The sequence below is a fragment of the Passer montanus genome, unplaced genomic scaffold (genome assembly GCF_014805655.1).
Source record: "Passer montanus isolate IOZ18808 unplaced genomic scaffold, ASM1480565v1 scaffold81, whole genome shotgun sequence".
NCBI lineage: Eukaryota > Metazoa > Chordata > Aves > Passeriformes > Passeridae > Passer > Passer montanus.
In genome coordinates, this window is record NW_024373368.1 from 22416 (window position 1) to 41330 (window position 18915).

General features: G+C 53.0%; 2 protein-coding genes across 4 annotated transcripts; both read right to left on the bottom strand.

The window, feature by feature from the left end:
- Positions 1–12385: 12385 nt before the first annotated feature.
- On the bottom strand, positions 12386–14496 carry LOC120513440 (schlafen family member 12-like). Its single transcript, XM_039732902.1, is given in 4 exon segments — positions 12386–12818; positions 12820–13101; positions 13247–13486; positions 13815–14496. Coding segments are annotated over 3 exon segments (948 nt in total). The 5' UTR covers positions 13480–13486; positions 13815–14496.
- A 139-nt stretch (positions 14497–14635) lies between these two features.
- Positions 14636–18820, bottom strand: BCL7B (BAF chromatin remodeling complex subunit BCL7B). 3 transcript variants are annotated; one of them, XM_039732935.1, is made up of 6 exons: positions 18628–18820; positions 18240–18315; positions 17475–17571; positions 16321–16491; positions 16052–16131; positions 14636–15659 (listed from the first exon to the last, which is right to left on the bottom strand). In XM_039732935.1, exons 1-6 carry the CDS (start codon positions 18717–18719, stop codon positions 15567–15569), a joined length of 609 nt encoding a protein of 202 aa, XP_039588869.1. In that variant the 5' UTR covers positions 18720–18820; the 3' UTR covers positions 14636–15566. The 3 variants fall into 3 exon arrangements, with proteins under 3 accessions (XP_039588869.1, XP_039588868.1, XP_039588870.1); XM_039732934.1 differs by having other exon boundaries at positions 16321–16506; positions 18628–18819; XM_039732936.1 differs by having other exon boundaries at positions 16321–16506; positions 18660–18816.
- Between the last annotated feature and the right edge of the window lie 95 nt (positions 18821–18915).

Below are 18915 nucleotides of genomic sequence, written 5' to 3' on the forward strand. Positions count from 1 at the left end.
TGCACGCTGATGGGGAGCAGTGGCACCGGTGCCCTTCAGGGGCACTTGCCACCTCTGAGCACCAGCTGCTCATGCCCTGTCGTCTGGCTCAGCCCAGCCAGGCCCCTGCCCCAGGGACCAGGAGTGAAACTTGGCTCACGCAGTCGTTGGCTGCTCTGCCCTACCCAAAACTACCCCGAGTTTGACTTGTCCCCAGCAGATCCTGGGGGAAAGGGCAGGTTGTCGACCCCTCTGGCAAGCAGAGGGCTGCTGACAGGAGCTGTGGGCAAGGGGCTGCCGCAGTGCGGGAGGAAAGCCGCTGGGCCAGCCCCTGACGCTGCCCCTCAGAAAGGAGGAGGAGGAGGAGGAAGCTGCCACACGAGCTCGGGATGTGCCAGTGCAGAGATGAGGGGACGAGTGCGCACTTGGGGGCCGGGGCCAGCCCTCAGGCACGGCTCCAGGCGGCTCCTGAGTCGCCGTCAGGGCTGCCTGTAAGGATTTCAGACAGCAGCCGAGAGCAGCAGCGCCAGCAGTGCCCGCCGGGCCCCATGGCCATCTGCCCGTGGCTTGCCAGCCCCTCAGGGCCGCGGGCTCTGCAGCGCTGCTCCTGCTGCCGCAGCGGGCCCGCAGCCTCGGAGCTGCCCCGCAGCCGCCACGGGAGCAGCAGCAGCCTCAGGGCTGGCCCGGGCTCGACCTGCTCAGCCCGGAGGCAGAGCCACAGCAGGGGCAAGGAGCTGAAGGAGCACCAGGAAGAGCAGGGAGGAGAGAGGCTGGTGAGACAAGGCCCAGCCTGGAATTTTAAGGGTTTTTATTAACTAAATAACTGAACACTAATTATTAACTAACTTAATAAAACTAAAAAGTCATCATTCTGATGACTGCTGTCTCCGGCGTTTCTTGCTTCTGACGAGAAGTGTCAGGTCGAGCCCTGGGTGCTGAGTCCTGTCCATCGGGCTGGGGGCTGTTGATGTCCGGCGTGGCTGGAGAGGCTGGTCGAATCCTTTCCAGCTGGCTCCTGGAACAGGAACATGGAGGCTCTCGAGAATAGGCTGAGGCGAGAAAATGCCGCTGGGATAAAGAAGTGAGTAGTGCCGCCTCTAACAGGAACAGGTTGTTTGTCCTCTGTCACACCCCTGTGACTCCTGCCCTCCCCAGGTCCTCCGAGACTCTCCCGTATTTGCAGCCAATGCCCCCCAGCAAGGAGCCACAGCACAGCCAAAGGTAAGGGCCCTGAGTGCAGCGGCGGCTGGCCTCAAGCCAAATCCCGGCAGGCTGCGGCCAGCACTGCCTGCAGCACTGGGGCACTCTCCTGTTCCCGGGTCGGGTTTGGAGAGCGCCTCAGGCTTTCAGCCTTGGGATGACGAGGACCCGCAGTAGCGAAAGAGAGCTGCAACCCGCAGGAGTAAAGAGACGGACTTCAGAGGTAGCTCACTCCGGTTTATTGTCACCAGGGAATTCTACCAACTAAAGACTCCAAACTGGGGCTTGACAATGGTTTTTAAAGATGGGTGAACAACCAATGGGGAAACAGAGGGATGTCAGGTGTGGGTGACGGACACAATGGGAAAACCAATAGGAGAGAGCATAGGGAGGGGCCTTGGTCCGTGAACCAATCACTCGATGCCCTGGGTGGAAGATTCTAGATGGGAAGGCTGGGCCATCGAGTGACGGACAGGGCACCAGGGAGGGAACAAGGGATGGATACATAGGTTGCCAGGGGAGATGGGGAGGAGAGATACTAGATAGACGGGGTGATCAAAAGGAGAGAGAGGGATCAGGGCAGAACCATAGTAACTGTAGGGGTACATGGAGCAAACCAAATGTACAGCTCAACAAAACCGTATAAACACAATACAACACCTGAGGACACATCTGTGGCTCCTGGGGTGCACCGCAGCCCTGCCACAGCAAGGAGGGCTCTTCACCTGATGTCAGGTGTGGGTGACGGACACAATGGGAAAACCAATAGGAGAGAGCATAGGGAGGGGCCTTGGTCCGTGAACCAATCACTCGATGCCCTGGGTGGAAGATTCTAGATGGGAAGGCTGGGCCATCGAGTGACGGACAGGGCACCAGGGAGGGAACAAGGGATGGATACATAGGTTGCCAGGGGAGATGGGGAGGAGAGATACTAGATAGACGGGGTGATCAAAAGGAGAGAGAGGGATCAGGGCAGAACCATAGTAACTGTAGGGGTACATGGAGCAAACCAAATGTACAGCTCAACAAAACCGTATAAACACAATACAACACCTGAGGACACATCTGTGGCTCCTGGGGTGCACCGCAGCCCTGCCACAGCAAGGAGGGCTCTTCACCTGGGCTGGGCAGAGGAGCCTGGTGGGGCTGGGCAGATTTGGGCAATTTGGGCTCCAAATTTGGGACTTTGGGCACTTTGGACTCCAAATTTGGGATTTTGTTTTCTTTGGGCACCCTGATGGATTTTTGTATGATCTTGTGGTATTTTGAGGGGATTTTGGACTCCATGGTGGATTTTTGGGAGATTTTGAGGGGATTTTGTGCTCCCTGAGGGATTCTGGTGGTATTTTGAGGGGATTTTGGACTCTCTTAGGGGATTTTTGTGGGATTTTGGGTTATTTTGAGGGGATGTTGGCGCTGCCTGAGGGGTTTTTGGGCTATTTTCAGAAGCTTTTGAGGGGATTTTGAGCTCCCTGAGGGATTTTGGGGGTGAGGGATTCTGGTGGTATTTTGAGGGGATTTTGGGCTCCCTGAGAGATTTTTGTGGGATTTGGGGGAATTTTGAGGGGATTTTGTGCTCCCTGATGGGTTTTTTGGGGAATTTTGAGGGGATTTTGGAGTCTCTGAGGGGATTTTTGTGGGATTTTGAGGTATTTTGAGGGGATTTTGGGCTCCATGGTGGATTTTTGCGAGATTTTGAGGGGATTTTGGGCTGCCTGAGGGGTTTTGGGGGTATTTTGAGGGGATTTTGTGCTCCCTGAGGGATTTTGGGGGTATTTTGATGGGATTTTGTGCTCCCTGAGGGATTTTTGGGCTATTTTGAGAAGCTTTTGAGGGGATTTTGGGCTCCCTGAGGGTTTTTTGGGCACTTTTGAGGGGATTTTCTGCTGCCTGAGGGGTTTTTTGGGTATTTTGAGGGGATTTTGTACTCCCTGATGGGTTTTTGGGGTATTTTGAAGGGGATTTTCTGCTCTCTGAGGGATTTTTGGGGTATTTTATTGGGATTTTGGGGTCCCTGATGGGTTTTTGGGGGATTTTGAGAAGCTTTTGATGGAATTTTGGGCTCTCTGAGGGGTATTTAGGGGCTTTTGAGGGGATTTTGGGCTCCCTGAGGGATTTTGGGGGTATTTTGAGGGGATTTTGTACTCCCTGATGGGTTTTTGGGGTATTTTGAGAAGCTTTTGATGGAATTTTGGGCTCTCTGAGGGGTATTTAGGGTATTTTGAGGGGATTTTGGGCTCCCTGGTGGATTTTTGGGAGATTTTGAGCCGATTTTTTACTCTCTGAGGGAAATTTTGTGGGATTTTGGGTTATTTTGAGGGGATTTTGCGCTCACAGATGGATTTTTGGTCTATTTTGAGGGGATTTTGGGGTCCCTGAGGGATTTTGGGCACTTTTGAGGGGATTTTGGGCTCACAGATGGATTTTTGGTCTATTTTGAGGGGATTTTGTGTTCGATGGTGGATTTTTGGGAGATTATGAGGAGCTTTTGGAGTCTCTGAGGGGATTTTTGTGGGATTTTGAGGGATTTTGAGGGGATTTTGGGCTCCCTGAGAGGTTTTTGGGGTATTTTGATGGGAGTTTGGGGTCCCCGAGAGATGTTTGTAGGATTTTGGGGTATTTTGATGGGATTTTGGGCTCCCTGGTGGATTTTTGGGAGATTTTGAGCGGATTTTGTACTTTCTGAGGGTAATTTTGTGGGATTTTGGGGAATTTTGAAGGGATTTTGTGCTCCCTGAGGGGTTTTGGGGCAATTTTTAGGGGATTTTGCGCTCCCTGAGGGATTCTGGGGGTATTTTCAGGGGATTTTAGGCCCCCTGGTGGATTTTTGGGAGGTTTTGAGTGGCTTTTGGACTCCCTGAGTGGTTTTTGGGGTATTTTGAGGGGATTTGGGGCTCCCTGATGGGTTTTTGGGCAATTTTGAGGGGATTTTGGGCTCTCTGAGGGATTTTGGGGGTATTTTGAGGAGATTTTGGGCTCCCTGAGGGGTTTTTGGGGTATTTTGAGGAGATTTTGGGCTCCCTGAGGGATTTTTCGGGTATTTTGAGGGAACTTTTGGGGGGAATTGGTCTCCCTGATAGATTTTGGGGTTAATTTGAGGTGATTTTGGACTCCCTGAGGGTTTTTTGAGGTATTTTGAGGGATTCTGGGGGTATTTTGAGGTGATTTTTGGCTCCCTGAGGAATTTTTGGGCTTTTGGAGGAGCTTTTGAGGGGATTTGCGCTCCCTGAGGGATTTTTGTGGTATTTTGAGGGGATTTTGGGGTACCTGACGGATTTTGTCTTGCTCCTTTCAGGCCTGGCCCGTCCTGGGCGGAGCTTTTGGCCATCTTGGCCTCGGGGGCGGAGCCAGATGTGCTGCTGAGTGGGCGGGGCCTGTGGGAGTGGGCGGGGCCTGTGTTAATGGCTGGGGCCGGTGGGGCCCCCCAAATCCCCTCAGGGACACCAAAATCCTTCAGCCCCCCCGAAATTCTGCTCAGGTGGGCGTGGCTTTCTGGGGGAGGGGGCGTGGCTCCAACGAGGCCACACCCCCTCCCCTGACTCTTGGCGGCCCCTGCAGGCCGTGCTGATTGGCCAGAGCCCGGAGGCAGTGCTGTGGGCGTTGGAGGTCTTGGCCAATCAGAGCAGGAGGTGGGTGGGGCTGAGAGATCAGGCCGCGCTGATTGGCCAGAGCCCGGAGGCAGTGCTGTGGGCGTTGGAGGTCTTGGCCAATCAGAGCAGGAGGTGGGTGGGGCTGAGAGATCTGGGTGTGGCCTGAAGAGGTGGGTGGGGCTTAAGGAGGAGGGTGGGGCTTAAAGAGGCGTGTAATCCTGAGGGGAATAATTGGGCTCCCTGAGTTCAATTTTGGGGTCCTTGATTTGGTTTTGGGGTGTATTTTGTGGCTTCTGGGGTGGATTTGGGGGTTTTAGGGCTCCCTGAGTCTGTTTCTGGGGTCTGTGATCCATTTTTGGGGTGGATTTTGGCGTTCTTGAGTTCATTTTTGGAGTTTTTGAGTTCACTTTTGGAGTTTTGGAGTTCATTTTTGGAGTGTTTGGTCTCCCCGGGTCCATTTTTGGGGTCCCTGATCTATTTTTGGGGTGAGTTTGTGGGTGAATTTTGGGGTTTTTGGGCTTCCTGAGTTCATTTTTGGGGTGGATTTTGGGGTTTATTTTGTTCATTTTTGGGATTTTCAGGGCTCCCCGTGTCCATTTTCGCAGTCCCTGATCTGTTTTGGGGGTGAATTTGGGTGATTTTGGCTGGTTTTGGGGTGAATTTGGGTGAATTTTGGTGATTTTTGCTGTTTCCCTGCCCAGGCAGCACTGCGCCCCCTGCAGGAGCAGGTGGGGACTGCCCCCAGGCACGCTAGAAGACCTGATTGGTTGGGAATAAAAAGGGGCAGGGAAATGGGCGTGGCCTCGGTCTGAGCTCAATGGGGGGCCCCAAAGTGTTCCCAAAGTGTCACAAAATGTCACAAAACTTCACAAAATGTCACAAAGCATCATAAAGTGTCACAAAGACTCATAAAGTGTTACAAAGTGTCTCAAAGTGTCCCCAGGGAGGCCACGATGGCCCCAAAGTGTCCCCAAGGTGGCCCTGAAATGTCCCCAGGGAGTTCCTGAGGTGTCCCCACGATGTCCCCCGAGGGTGGCCCTGCAGTGTCCTCTGCGTGTCCCCAAGGTGTCAGTGGGATGTCCCCAGGGTCACCCCAAGATGTCCCCGAGGTGTCCCTGGAGTGGCCCCACCCCCATCCCTGTCGAGGGACACCGGCAGGGGGCGACCCCTGCTCCCAGTTCATCCCAGTAACTGGCAGTCCCTCCCAGTGCTTCCAGTCCACCCCAGTGCTCCCAGTCCTTCCCAGTGCTCCCAGTCCATCCGAGTGACGTCCCAGTCCCTCCCAGTGCTCCCAGTAACAAAGCCGTTCTGTCCTGGTCCCTCCCAGTAACAAAGTGGCTCTATCCCAGTAATCCCCAGTGACCCCCAGTTCCCTCCCAGTAGAAAGCCCCTTTGTCTCAGTCCCTCCCAGTGCTCCCAGTACAAAGCTGTTCCATCCCAGTCCTTCCCAATCCCACCCACTCCCGCCCAGTAACAAAGCGGCTCTGTCCAATGACCCCCAGTGTCTCCCAGCACAAAGACCCTTTGTCCCAGTGCCCACCAGTCCCTCCCAAATTTCCAAATTTTGCTGGATTTCTCCAAAACTGCAGTGGTCAGAATCTAAGTCCCAGCAAGTCCTTAGAGTCCCAAACACCAGCTTTCATCTGATGCCCAGAGCCTGGGTTTGTGACTTCTTTTTCCCCTGCAAAATGGCCACTGTTGGCTGCCACTTGCCTTGGACGACCGTGGGTTGCCAAGATGGAAATTTGCAAACTTTGCTGGATTTCCCCAAAACTAAAGCTGCCAGTAACGGCGACCTGCACCTCCTTAGAGCCCTAAATGCCAGCTTTTATCTGATACTCAGACCCTGGGGAAATGACTTTTTTTTCCCCTGGAAAATGGCCTTTGTTTGCGTCCACTCACCCCGGCCAACCATTGTGGCTGCGCAGTTGACACTGCTCATACACACAGCCTTAAATCCACCTTTCATCTGATACTCATACCCTGGGAAAATTATTCTTTTTCCCATGGAAAATTGCCTCCGTTTGCAGCCACTTGCAACATCCAAGTGTGGATTGCCAAGCTAGAAATTTCCAAACTTTGCTGGCTTTCACCAAAACTGTATCTGCCACCAACTAGGACCCTTCTCGTCCTTAGTGCCCCAAAAGCCACCCTTCATCTGATGCCCAGACCGGGGGGAAATGACTTCTTTTTCCCATGGAAAATGGCCTCCATTTGCAGCACTTGCCCCTCATGGGATATAGCTGCAAATTGGATATTTTTAGGGCAGGTGGAACTCAGTGTCCATTGTGACTCAACACAAGTTCATTAATAATAGCAGAGTACAGTGACACCATGGAATCTTGGGGAACCTCGTGTCTCTTTTAAACACAGCCAGGCCCCATGGATCCAAGAAGACCCTGGGATGCAATAAAATCTTAAGGAACCAGGGATCAGCTATAAACACATCAGCCCCTCATGAAACTAAATGGAACATTGTGATGTAGTGGAATTTCATGTATTCAAGTCTCTACTTTGAGCAAGAGTGGCCTCATGGAACACAGGTGCCACGGGGACATTGCCAGGCCTAGTGAAAACAGGACTCCATTATTGCACAGCAAGGCCTCATGGAATCCAGGAGACAAATGTGACACAGTGCAACATCTGCGAACCAAGCAGCAACTGCAAACACAAATAGCACATCCTTGAAGCGAGGTGCTATTGGATCTTGTCAGTGTCTATTGTGACACAGCACAGCCTCATGGTGCACAGTGACACCATCGAATCTTCAGGAGGCAAGTATTAATTGTGAACACTGTCAGACCTTATGGAAGCCAGGAGACCACTGTGATGCACTGGAATATAAAGGAACCACGGCTCTGCTTTGAGCAAGATGGTACTCATGGCACACAGGTGACACTGGGACACTGCAAGGCCTAATAGAAACAAGGTTCTATTATTGCACAAAAAGGCCTCGTGGCATCTGGGTGGCTGCTGTGTCGCAATGGCATATGATAGAAGTAAATTTTCATGGCAAAGCTAAACGACCTCATGGCACACAGGAGACCACTGTGATGCCATGCAATCTTGGGGAATGCAGTCAACTGCAAACATGGCAGGGCCTCATGGAACACAGGTGCCACTGGGATATCCCCATTGCCCATGGACACAAGTGTCCTTTACGACACAGACAGGCCTAATGGAACATAGGAGACCACTGTGATGAAAGAAAATCTCAAGACACCAAGGCTCCATTGTGACACAGAGGGCTATCATGGAACCAAGGTAACCACTGTGAGGCAACAGAGTCTCATGGAACAAAAAGTTGTCAGCACAGCAGGGCCTCATGGATCCCAGGTGCCAATGTGAAGTTTCCAAGGTTTGTGCAAGTGTCCATTGTGACACAGTCAGGCCTAATGGAACACAGAAGAACATTGTTAGACTATGAAATCTCATAGAAACAAGTACCAACTCTTTCACAGCAGGGACTCATGGAACCCAGGAGATCACTGTGATGTAATCGAGTCTTGGGGGAAAAAATTGAAATTTTGAACAACACGGGGCTTTATGGAACACAGGTTCCACTTATGTGGGACTAGGTGTCCATTGTAACACAGCACAGACTCATGGAAGTCAGAAGATCATTATGATGCAATGGAATCTCAAGGATCTACTTTGATTAAGTGGGACATCATGGGCAACAGGTGTCCCTGGGACATTGCCAGGCCTAGTAGGAACAAGGCTCCATTTTTCAAAGCATGCCCTCAGGGCACCTAGAAGGCCGCTGTGTTGTAAAGGAATATGATGGAAGCAAGTGTCCATTGCAACACGGGAATACCTCATGGCACCCAGGAGACCACAGTGACACAATGCAATCTCTGGGAACCAAGTGGCAACTGCAAACTCTAACCCCTACCCCTAACCCCTTACCCTAACCCTCTGCCCTTCTCCATCACCACTGTCCCACCACCCTTGTCCTCACACCAGGAAGCACTGCACTGCAAGCTGGAGGCCAAGGTGTAGGTTGTGCTCAAGCATGCTGGAAAACCCCATTCTGAAAAGAGATGTCTTCCCAAAATGCAATTTTGCATTCTTTCCCAAAGTTCATTTTTAGCCTGCCACCATCTTGGGAAGGACATCTTTGTTATGGTGCATGGTTCATTTGGTTTGTCCTGTTTCCCCCTGAAGTTATAATGGTTCGGTCCTGGGGTTCCCCTCCCCCTCCTCCCCTGGCAACCCCTCCTTTTGAGAGTGTCAATTTGTTGTCTCCTCCCCTGTTTCCCTCTGTCAATCCCTCCCCGGGTTCCTGTCTATCACCCACTGTCTCCTTCCCTCTTTCCAGAAAGTTCTCCCCTCCTCAGTGGGTGATTGGATCGGGAACAAGAGTCCCTCCCTGTCACATTCCCTGTTGGCTAGCCGGCATGTTTCTCACGAGTTTGTTCCCTCCCAAGTTCTCCCTCATTGGTTGAAGTGTTTTATGTTCCGCCCCCTTTATAATCTGCTGTTTTCCCACGCCATCGTCTTTTCTCAGCTGGATCTCCTGGAGACAATAAACTTCTGGACTTTGCCCCCGAGAAGAGTCCCTCTTTTCTTACTTCGCCTTCCTGCTGCCCACCGCTGCCTCCTGCCGAGGCGCTCCCCGGACGCCCCCGGCACATCTGGGCAGTGCCCCCCAGCTGTCAACTGCTGTGCCACAGCTCAGCCGGTGCGGACTCCTCCCCTGCTCGGGGGAGTAGAGAAAAACTCAGACAGCAGCTCGGCAATCTTGACTCACATGCCCATGCCACCATCTTGAGTGTACCTGTAGTGACTTCTGGCCATTACTGCCATCTTGGGTGTGGTGTGATGCAAGTTCTGGTAAATCCTACCCATCCTGAAAGTAGCACTACGAGTTTGTTCTGGATCCACCATCTTGACTGTTATGGCATGTGACTTCCTGTCATGCTTGCCATCTTGAGAATGGACTGATGCCAATTCCTGGCTCCTCTACCATCTTGAGCACATTGTCATCACAGAATCACAGAATCACTAGGTTGGAAGAGACCTTTAAATCATCTAGTCCAACCCATGCCCTAACACCACCTGAACTAAACCATGGCACTGGTTTAGTGGATGTGGTTTAGTGCCACATCCACTCTTTTTTAAACACATCCAGGGATGGTGACTCCACCACCTCCCTGGGCAGACAATTTCAGTTCTTTATCAGTCTTTCAGTAAAAAACTTTTTCCTAACATCCCACCTAAGTTTCCCTTGGCACAGCTTAAGAATGTGTCCTCTTGTTCTGTCAGTTGTTGCCTGGAAAAAGAGACTACCCCCGCCCCCGACTACAACCACCTTCCAGGTGTGATAAAAGGGTGTGATTCGTGCTAATACAATTGTAATTATATCAATAATTTGGGAAAATAATAATAAGAAGTACATGTGATCAGTATCAAAGAGCAGGAGGGCTCCCTTACAGATGTTTCTTGTGAGAAACCAGATATAGAATGTCATGTTGGAATAAGCAGAATATTCAAAAGCAGAAACGGCCTTGAGGAGGAAAACTCCCAAACCAAAATTGGCATCAACTGATGTTAAGACAAATTCCAGAGCAAAAAGTGGCCTTGAATATTAATAAAGCTGGGACAATTCCAGACAAGGAGTCTAAAATAGTGGTCTTATCAATGAAATAAATAAGGTTTAATTGGAACAGAGTGCTTACTTATATAATACTAAGCTTAATGCGCATGCGCCACCTGCCAGGTTATCCAGAGGGCATGTGAAGAAGACATCAGCCTTCCTCCAAGAAGACCACCGAAGAGCCAGAAGACCCCTTGGAAACAATGGGAGCATGCACTGTGCAGTAGAGTGACGCAGATTTCAAGAATCAAAAATAGGAGGAGATTTATGGGAAACTAATAATGAATATGTATTAGCACACAGTATATAAGTTGTGTTTGGATCCTTTTGCCTTCGTACATGAGGCGGGGTGGGAAGCCCTTCCCGTACCCCAATCGGTTTTGTTTATGCTTTCTCCGAACCACTCCCAAATTTCTGTAACTATTGAATTATATCTGATTGTATTATTTCATCTCAATACTGAATTGTATCTGATTGTATTATTTCATCTTAATTAAAATTGCTGACCTCAATTAAAACTGCTGCTAAATTTTAAGTTTGTAGTTTCTTGAATTGGACAAATAGGACCTCATTCATAACACAGGTAATTGTAGAGAGTAATAAAGTCACCTCTGAGTCTCCTTTCCTCCAGCCTAAACAACCCCAGCTCCCTCAGTGGTTCGTCACAGGGCTTGTGTTCCAAACCCTTCAAGTCATGCGAGTTCCTGCAGCCAAAGCCCAACACCACATGGCAAGAGCCCTCCCTCCTCACTTGGCTCACTACAACCTTCCTCAGCCACTGCCGCTGCAGCTGGGTCTTGGGCCTGGTGCTCCCAGCACCACGCGTGCTCCAGGGCCAGCAGGAGGCAACGGCAGGCACGGAAAGCGCCACAGTGACACTTCGACAAGTCACTCGCGGTCCGTGTGTGCATTTCTTAGTTGCAGTACCGCTTTTTACCTGCAGGTGACACTACTGAGTCATTAAATAGCATATATGCGCAGTACCTCGTACTTGTCACCAGGTGGCAGCAGCGATTTAAGTACCAACCAAGATCCCGGCCTTTGAGTGACACACAAAAATGCTTTTTGTTTGAATACGCAGAGCTATTTCTATTGCCCTCGTAGAGATCATATTTTCTCCCATTTTTCAAGCCCTTTCTTGTTTAAAATATATATACAAAAGGTACATTTGTATTTTCAAAAACCCTATATATCTGTATTTAGAATTCCTTATACTCTCAAGATCCTGCACATAAAACAGTAAATAAAGGCTTGTATTTGGAAATCAATTTTTATAAAAATTATTTTATATATATATGTATAAAATATAAGAAAAGTTACCATTTTTAACTACCCTAACCGTTACCCCTTACAACTGCACCTAACCCAGCAACTCAGTGTCTCAGGAGCAGTTCAGAGGCAGCTCCCGGGAGCCCAAAGCCAGCCAGAGCCATAACTCCTGGCAGCTTTCATCTTGTAACAATCCTCCAATGTTCACAATTTTAGGAGGCAGGATCCCACTTTTAGCCCCCGGAGTGTGACTGTGAATGTTAGCTCTTTTCCATAGGAAGGAAAGCCTTGCAACCTACTGTCTCAGAGGCAGTTGAGATACAGCCCTGAGGAGTCCAAGGCCAGCCAGAGCCTGGCAGATTTCATCTGGAAGGAATCCTCTGATATTCACAAGTTTAGGAGGCAGAATCCCATTTTTGGATTATAGTGCCTGACCATGAATTGATGGCCCTTTTCCATATGAAGGAAAGCCTGGCAACCCACTGTCTTGTGGGCAGTTGTGTTCCTACCAAAACCACCCCATGATTCTGTGACTGGTAGTGCTTCAAGAAGTCCTGTTGAATGAGTTCAGGGATAGGTGTGCTGCTGCAGGCCAGTAACTGCACCATCATCCCAGTGTCTGTGGCTGGGCCTGAGTCAAATGCCCCTTTCTAGATTTGGTGAGAACACCCTGAAAACAAGTTGATCTTTCCTCCTGAACATTTGCAACAGAACATGGAAATGAAGCGACACTAAATAAATGCAGGTTTTACTTATCTGGGTCTGCAGCTGTCATGAACTCCCTCCATTTCCTGATGCTCAGTCTTTTGGTCAGTGCCCAGTCCCCCACACTCTCCTTCCTGACAGTGCCCAGCACCATCCAGGATTGAGGGTCATCATCGAACACAGGGCAGCAGGACGGCTCAAGGTGCATGGCACAGGCATAGCCCTGTGAACAGCCTGCTTGGTCATAAACACGCAAGATGTGCATTTGGATCTGTACACCAGCCCCAGAGCCACAGAAGCGATGGGTTCACATTGAGCCGATGGCATCAGCTACTGTTTGTTCTAAGGCTACTTTCTCTATGTTACTGTCGGTCCCGGTGACTTTGCCGTTTTCATCCACACCAAAAAATAAATATCCACCCTCAGTGTTTGCAAAGGCAGAGACGCATTTAGGAAGGTTTTTTTCTGATATATTACAAGCTACTCTTTGTACTGCATTCCTTAAATTCAATATGTGTTGCCTCTGTGAAACCCAGGACCTTCCCAACCAGCACTTCATCTTTCTTTACAAATCTCACCACAGCATTTTGGATGTTGTGCTCTTGGATGTTCAGAAGAGTCTCTTTTGCTCCCCCATCAAAACTCAACTGAGCTGTCTTGGGGGTCAGTCCATTCTCATTGTGGCACTTGGCACAGTTTTTCTTCCTCAGGAATTCAGGAACTTCTCTGGAAGTCACAGGATAAACCGATATGCTGGCCCTATAAAACAAACCAGCGGTTAAGCTGCAGAGGTGCAACTTTGTGGCTGCACCTCCCAGCTCCGGACTTCCACAGCTCCATGTTTTAACAAAAAGCAGTAGGTTACTCCCCTGCTGCATCCATGCAAAGTATTCAGAGGCCTTGCTTCTGCCAGCGCAATCTCCCAGAAAAAGTAATTCCTTCCTCATTCTCCATTCTTAATATTCCTCCTCCTGAATTTAGCAATGCACACACTGCTATGGAAAAGACTTTTTCTGTTTTCTGATTGCTAGACTTCTTTGTGGAACTCTTTCCCAAAAGTGTTTTCCCAATAACTACCAACACATCAGGATAGTTTGTGTTCAAATCAATCAGCAGCTGCCTCTCCTGTCTGGGCATTCTGATCCTGAAATGATATATTATTAAAAACACTCCATTATTATCACAGAATTGTTAGGGTTAGGAAAGCTCTGAGACTATGGAGTCCAACTGGTCCCATAGCCAAGGCCACCACTAACCCATGTCCCTCCCCATGTGCCACATCTACACATCTGTTAAATCCCTCCACAGATGGTGATTCCACCACTGGCCAGGGCAGCCTTTGCCAGAGCTGGAGAACCCTTTCACTGAAGAAACTTTTCCCCGATGTTCAACCTAAATCTCCCCTGAGAAAACTCGAGACTGTTTCCCCTCATGCCACTCCTTGTTCTGTGGGAGTAGAGCCCAACCCTCACCTTGCTTGCAGCCTCCTGTCAGGGAGTTGTGCAGAGCAAGCAGGTCTCCCTTGAGCCTCCTTTTATCCAGGCTGAGTCCCCGCAGCTTCCTCAGCTGCTCCGTATCAAACATGCTCCAGACCATTCCCCAGCTCCGCTACCCTTCACTGGACATGCAAAGAAGGGCATACACACGGTATCGGGACCAAGAAAACTTGGGAAAAGGAATAATTGGAAAATGAAAGTGAAAATTAAAATAATTTATTGCAAGGGCAGTCAGGTCGGAGCGGGCTTGGTGCGGAGGCCGCGGGTTAATGATGGGAATTGCTTGGGCGCTCTGGCACTGCCCTGAAGTCACGTCCAAAGCACACCCCCGCCTCCCTTAGCCGCGGCCGATTTTTCCCGCGCCCCGCGGACCCTGAGGGCGAAGAGCCCCGCCCCGCGGGCAGTCCCTTGGGTGAGCGGGGGCGGCTGCGGAGCGGGCAGAGCCCTGGGCCGGGGCCCCATCGGAGCCGCTGCCTAGGGCGGAGGGGCCGTCCCGGGCTCCTCTTCCCTCCCACCCGCCCCGAGCCGGCCCCGCCGGGCGATGCCGCCTCGTCTCGGGCTCGGGGTCGTCCCCCGCCCGCTCTAGACAGCGCCGGCGACCGCCAGGGAGGAGAGTGTGGAGAACGGGGACCGGGCGCTGACCGAACTTCCCGGGGAACCGGGCTCCGGGCCGGTTCCGTGGGCGCCGTAGGCGGCGAGTGCCGGCACATGGCCCCGTTTAGCGGAAACTTCCCTTCCCCTTCCCCTTCCCTTCCCGCACGGCCCCTCCCCACCCGGCCGACATCGTGCTCTGCATCTGTATTTCAAACAATTTAATTTTAAAAATATTCTATTCAGTGCTAAAATAACTTTCCACTTCCACGCGCGGTCGCGCCTCCAGCTTCACCAGGCTCGATCACGGACTCGGCGGGACATGCAGTGGCAGCGGGAGGAGAGTGAGGCTGGGGGGCAGCGGGTGTTGGGGAGCGCCAGAGACCCATGGCGGGAGCGCTTCCGGGGAGCTCCAGCACCCTGCCGCTTCCTCTCCCACCTCGGGGACAGTGGCTACCTAGGCCGGGACAAGGCCCTCCAGCACAGGGCAGTGGCTTCCCCTGCTCTGCCGGCTCCCGGGGGATTCCAAATTCCATTCGGCTGGAGTTGTGCCCCGAGGCAGAGCCGAGGCCGGTCAGTACCTGCCCTCCGGGACAGGAAAGGGCTCCCCTCTCTCCCAGCATGAATGGCTTAAACTTAGCAGCTTATTGCACAGCGTCCCAGTGGGTCCCTGCCGGCCCCCCCCTCACTGCCCCCCACACCCACCACCACCTGCTCCCACAGCCGAATGAACACATCACCTGGAGCAGGTGGAAGGTGGCTCTCCTGTTCCCAGCACCAGGGAAAGGGCAGGCAGGCAAACAGAATCTGCCAGTGTCCTGGGGACCATGGAGAGCAGGGAGACCCATGGAGAACCCCCCCGCACATGCAGCCCACCCAGCAGAGACCCGCAGCTCTAGGGCAGGGAGCAGAGAGAGAGGGAGCCAATAAATAGAGGCAAAATTGCAGGTACTGGCAGCAGCCCCATCCATCGGGCAGGGCAGGGCAGGGCAGGGGAGGGGAGGGTAGGGCAGGGCGCACTTGATGCGAGTGGTGGGAGCCCCGACACTGGGGAAGGGGCAGGCTGGAGGGAAGGGCTGGTCCTGGGGAGGCCAGGCAGCTCTGCAAGGGGCTGGCGAAGGTGCCGGGCCAGGCAGGTTAGCTCTCCGAGGCTGTGTGGCACACAGAGTTCTGGTCAGCACAAAATCTCTTCAGAGGTGGCGCACCGGAGTCCTCCTCCTCTTCAGTTACCTGCAAGAGTCAGAGGTCACAGGCAGTGACACTGAGTTACACATGCCTAGACAAGGCTGTGTCACACCATGGGGACAGCCCGGGCTGTCACCTATGCACAGATCCCAGGGCACCAGGAATGGGAACCTACTCCAGCCCTGGAGCATGCCAGAATTGTTGTTTTCCCACACCCCCATATTGTTCTCTCACACTTCAACATTTGATCTGAACCAAGGGATAAAGACCAAAGCTCACAAAACCAGGAGGTTCTGGGAGCTCCCAGGGGGCACTTCAGGACTGCAGAGCAAGTCCGTCTACCAAGATGCTTCTGCTACAAGAAGCAGCAACAATGGTCAAAGGGCCAATCTGGGTCCATGCACATTTAGAGATGGTTTAAATCCCCCTTCCCTTACCTGAGTCTCAAGGGGGACTGGCTCTTCCTTTGTGAGAGTGGGAGGCTCATCTGCCACTTCTGAGGAAGGCAGGGAGGGCTCTGGAGAGAACAGGTGGGTCAACAAAAATGCAGACCCAGCACCCAGGACAGAACACCTAACTAAATAAGTCCCCGATGCCCTGTCAACTTCCAGCAGTGCCAAGGCCACCCACCGGGCCACCAACAGCCCTGGAGGGGCCTTCCCTGAGCCCACCCATCTGCCTCCTCCCTTTTCAGCCCAGCACCCACCTTCCAGGGTCTCCTGCCCCAAGGTAGGAGGCTGCGAGTCGTCTGTGCGGAAGTCAGACGTGTGGGCAGGACTCATGGACTCACTCTGCTGAGGACTGGGGCTGGAGTTGGGGCTGCTGTCCACCTTGAGCTGGTATACATCAGACAGGGAGCTCTGGTTGCTATTCTCATCTGCAGAAACAGCACCTGGTGAAAAAGAGCACCTTAATGCAGGGGCACAGGCACCCCAGGGTGTCACTGCAAGCTGGGGTCTTGCTGAGAAGGCAGAGCATGGTCAGAGTTAAACAGGGGATTCACTGTTCCACATCAGCCTAAGGGCTGTCAGGCACAGGGCCGAGTTCTTCAGAACACAGTGGGAATCATATACACAACTGGCCATGGGAGAGGGAATATTCCTGCCCTGAGAATGAGCACTGTCAAATCCCACATCTGCAGCTTGGGATGGCCCTGTGCATCCAAGGGCAGGAATCTCCTGCTGTGTACCATGGTTTTGTTCCTCCTCTGTGAAGCAACACAAGGATTAATGCTCAGCACCTGTCTCCCAGTGAGGAAGCAGGCCTGGCACACACCTTGCCAAACTGCAGACCTGCAACATAACCCCACTGCATCTCCTGGGACTGCCAGCAAACTCCTGACTTTCCTCAGCCACACAAAGAGGCAGGCTGGGCAGATATGCACACTACTTCAGCAGTGAGTCTGGCACTGCTGGAGCTTCTCCTGGCTCCACCACAGTGCCTAAACCAAGAGCAAGGCCAGGGACAGCCTTTTCCCCCTCACCCTAAGGTCCATGAAAGTAACTGTTGGAAAATCAAGCTGGGCTGCAGGTGGCTCTTGGCCTCTCCCCAGCAGAGCAGGGAAAGCGGGGATCAGGAAACCCCAGTCCTCCAGACAGCTGTGAAGCTTCCCACAGAAGATACCAGAAACAGCCCATTAAGACTCTCTAACAGCAAAAATGAACAGTTTGGACAGGGACAATCCAGAAGGGGATCAGCCCAACTCCACAGCTCAACTTCACAGCTCTCCATTCCATGCCAGTGCTCAGGGGTAAGCACTGCTCTTCCCCGTACCAGCAGCACACAAAACCAGCAATGTCACAACTACTGTACAGCCTTGGAGTCTTTCCCCATGTTGAAGGGAGCTCAGCCCAGACCCACCTTGGAACTCCAGAAGGAGGGAGGAGTTGGCAGAGGTGTCAGCTGGGAAGCCATTGGGTTCTCGGGTCGTGCTGCTACTAGATTTGGATTTCTCTTTCTAGAGGAGAGAAAGAAAATTACAAACACAATGACAGAGAAACACATGCTGCTTCAGAAGAACCATTCCCTTTTCTGTCTCCAGAAGCCCAGAGAGATGTGCTCAAGCTGGCCTTTTCCCTTGGCTTTGGAGGCACATTCCTAAGTGAGAGGCAAAACTCCGTCTATGAAGAGACTGGGAACCAGGAGAGAAGGAGCTGACGCCCATCTAGGAATGCCACGGAGTAAAGCAAATCCTTGGAGGAGTCAAGCAGAGAGTCTTAAGGGAAGCACGAGGGGGCTCAAGGGAGCTTAGGGGTCTCGTTAATTCAGGGGAGGCTCAGGTTGGCTGAAGGGGCTCTTTGGGGCTGGGGGGTGCCCAAGAAGGCTTGACAGGGGCTCATGGGGCTTCAGAAGGGACTTGGTGGGGTTCGGGGCTCAGCTTGGGGAAGGATCAGGGGGGTGCTCAGCCGGGCTGGGAGGGCTCAGCGGGGGCCCGAGTGCTGGCTTGGCGAGGGCTCAGGGGTTTGGTGGCGTTCGGCGGAACTGGAGGGCTCGGAGGTGGCTCCGGGGGCTTCGGTGGTCGGTAGGGCTGGGAGAGGCTCGGAGCTCAACTTAACGGGGGTTGTTAAGGGAGCTAGGCTGGCTGTGGGCGGTGGCTCCCGGCTCATCTCCACGCGCGGTACCCACCTCCTTACTGTCCGCCACTGGCACCCACTTGAATATCCGCAGGGACGTGTCGCCCACCGTAACCCACTTCTTCTCCCTGCGGGACACAGCGGTGACGGGCCGGACCGGGCCTGGGGCACCATGGCAACAAACCCCGCCATCCCGCCACGCTCCGGTTGGCGCAGGGGAGCGTCAGCTCAGCACCGCGCAGCACTCCCGCCCCCCGCACTGTGATTGGCTGGACCAACCGCCCATCACAGGCGCTTCCCACCCCCGCCCCGCTCCCATTGGTCGCCGCCCCCCCGCCCGCACCCGCTGGTTGGGCGCGCACTCCCGAGTCGCATCCCGCGGTACGGTGATTGGCTGCGCGCAGGCGGCGGGGCCCACCCCCCCGCGGGCCCGCCCTCACCATCTGCGGACGCGCTCGATGGCTGCCATCACCTTCTTGATGTCATCCTTGGCGCGGCTGCGGGTCTCGGCCCGCACCGAGCGCCCCGACATGGCGCGTGCAGCCCCGCAGCACCGGCCCCGCCGCACCCGCCGGCGCACCCGGCCCCGCGCACGCGCCCTGCGTGGCCCGCCCGCGCGCTGCGTTTCTTGCGTCACCACGCCCGACACGCCCCGGCTGCTGCGCCTGCGCAGACTTACACGCCCCACAGTGGGCACGGAAACGACGCGCGGAGGAGGCGACGGTGCA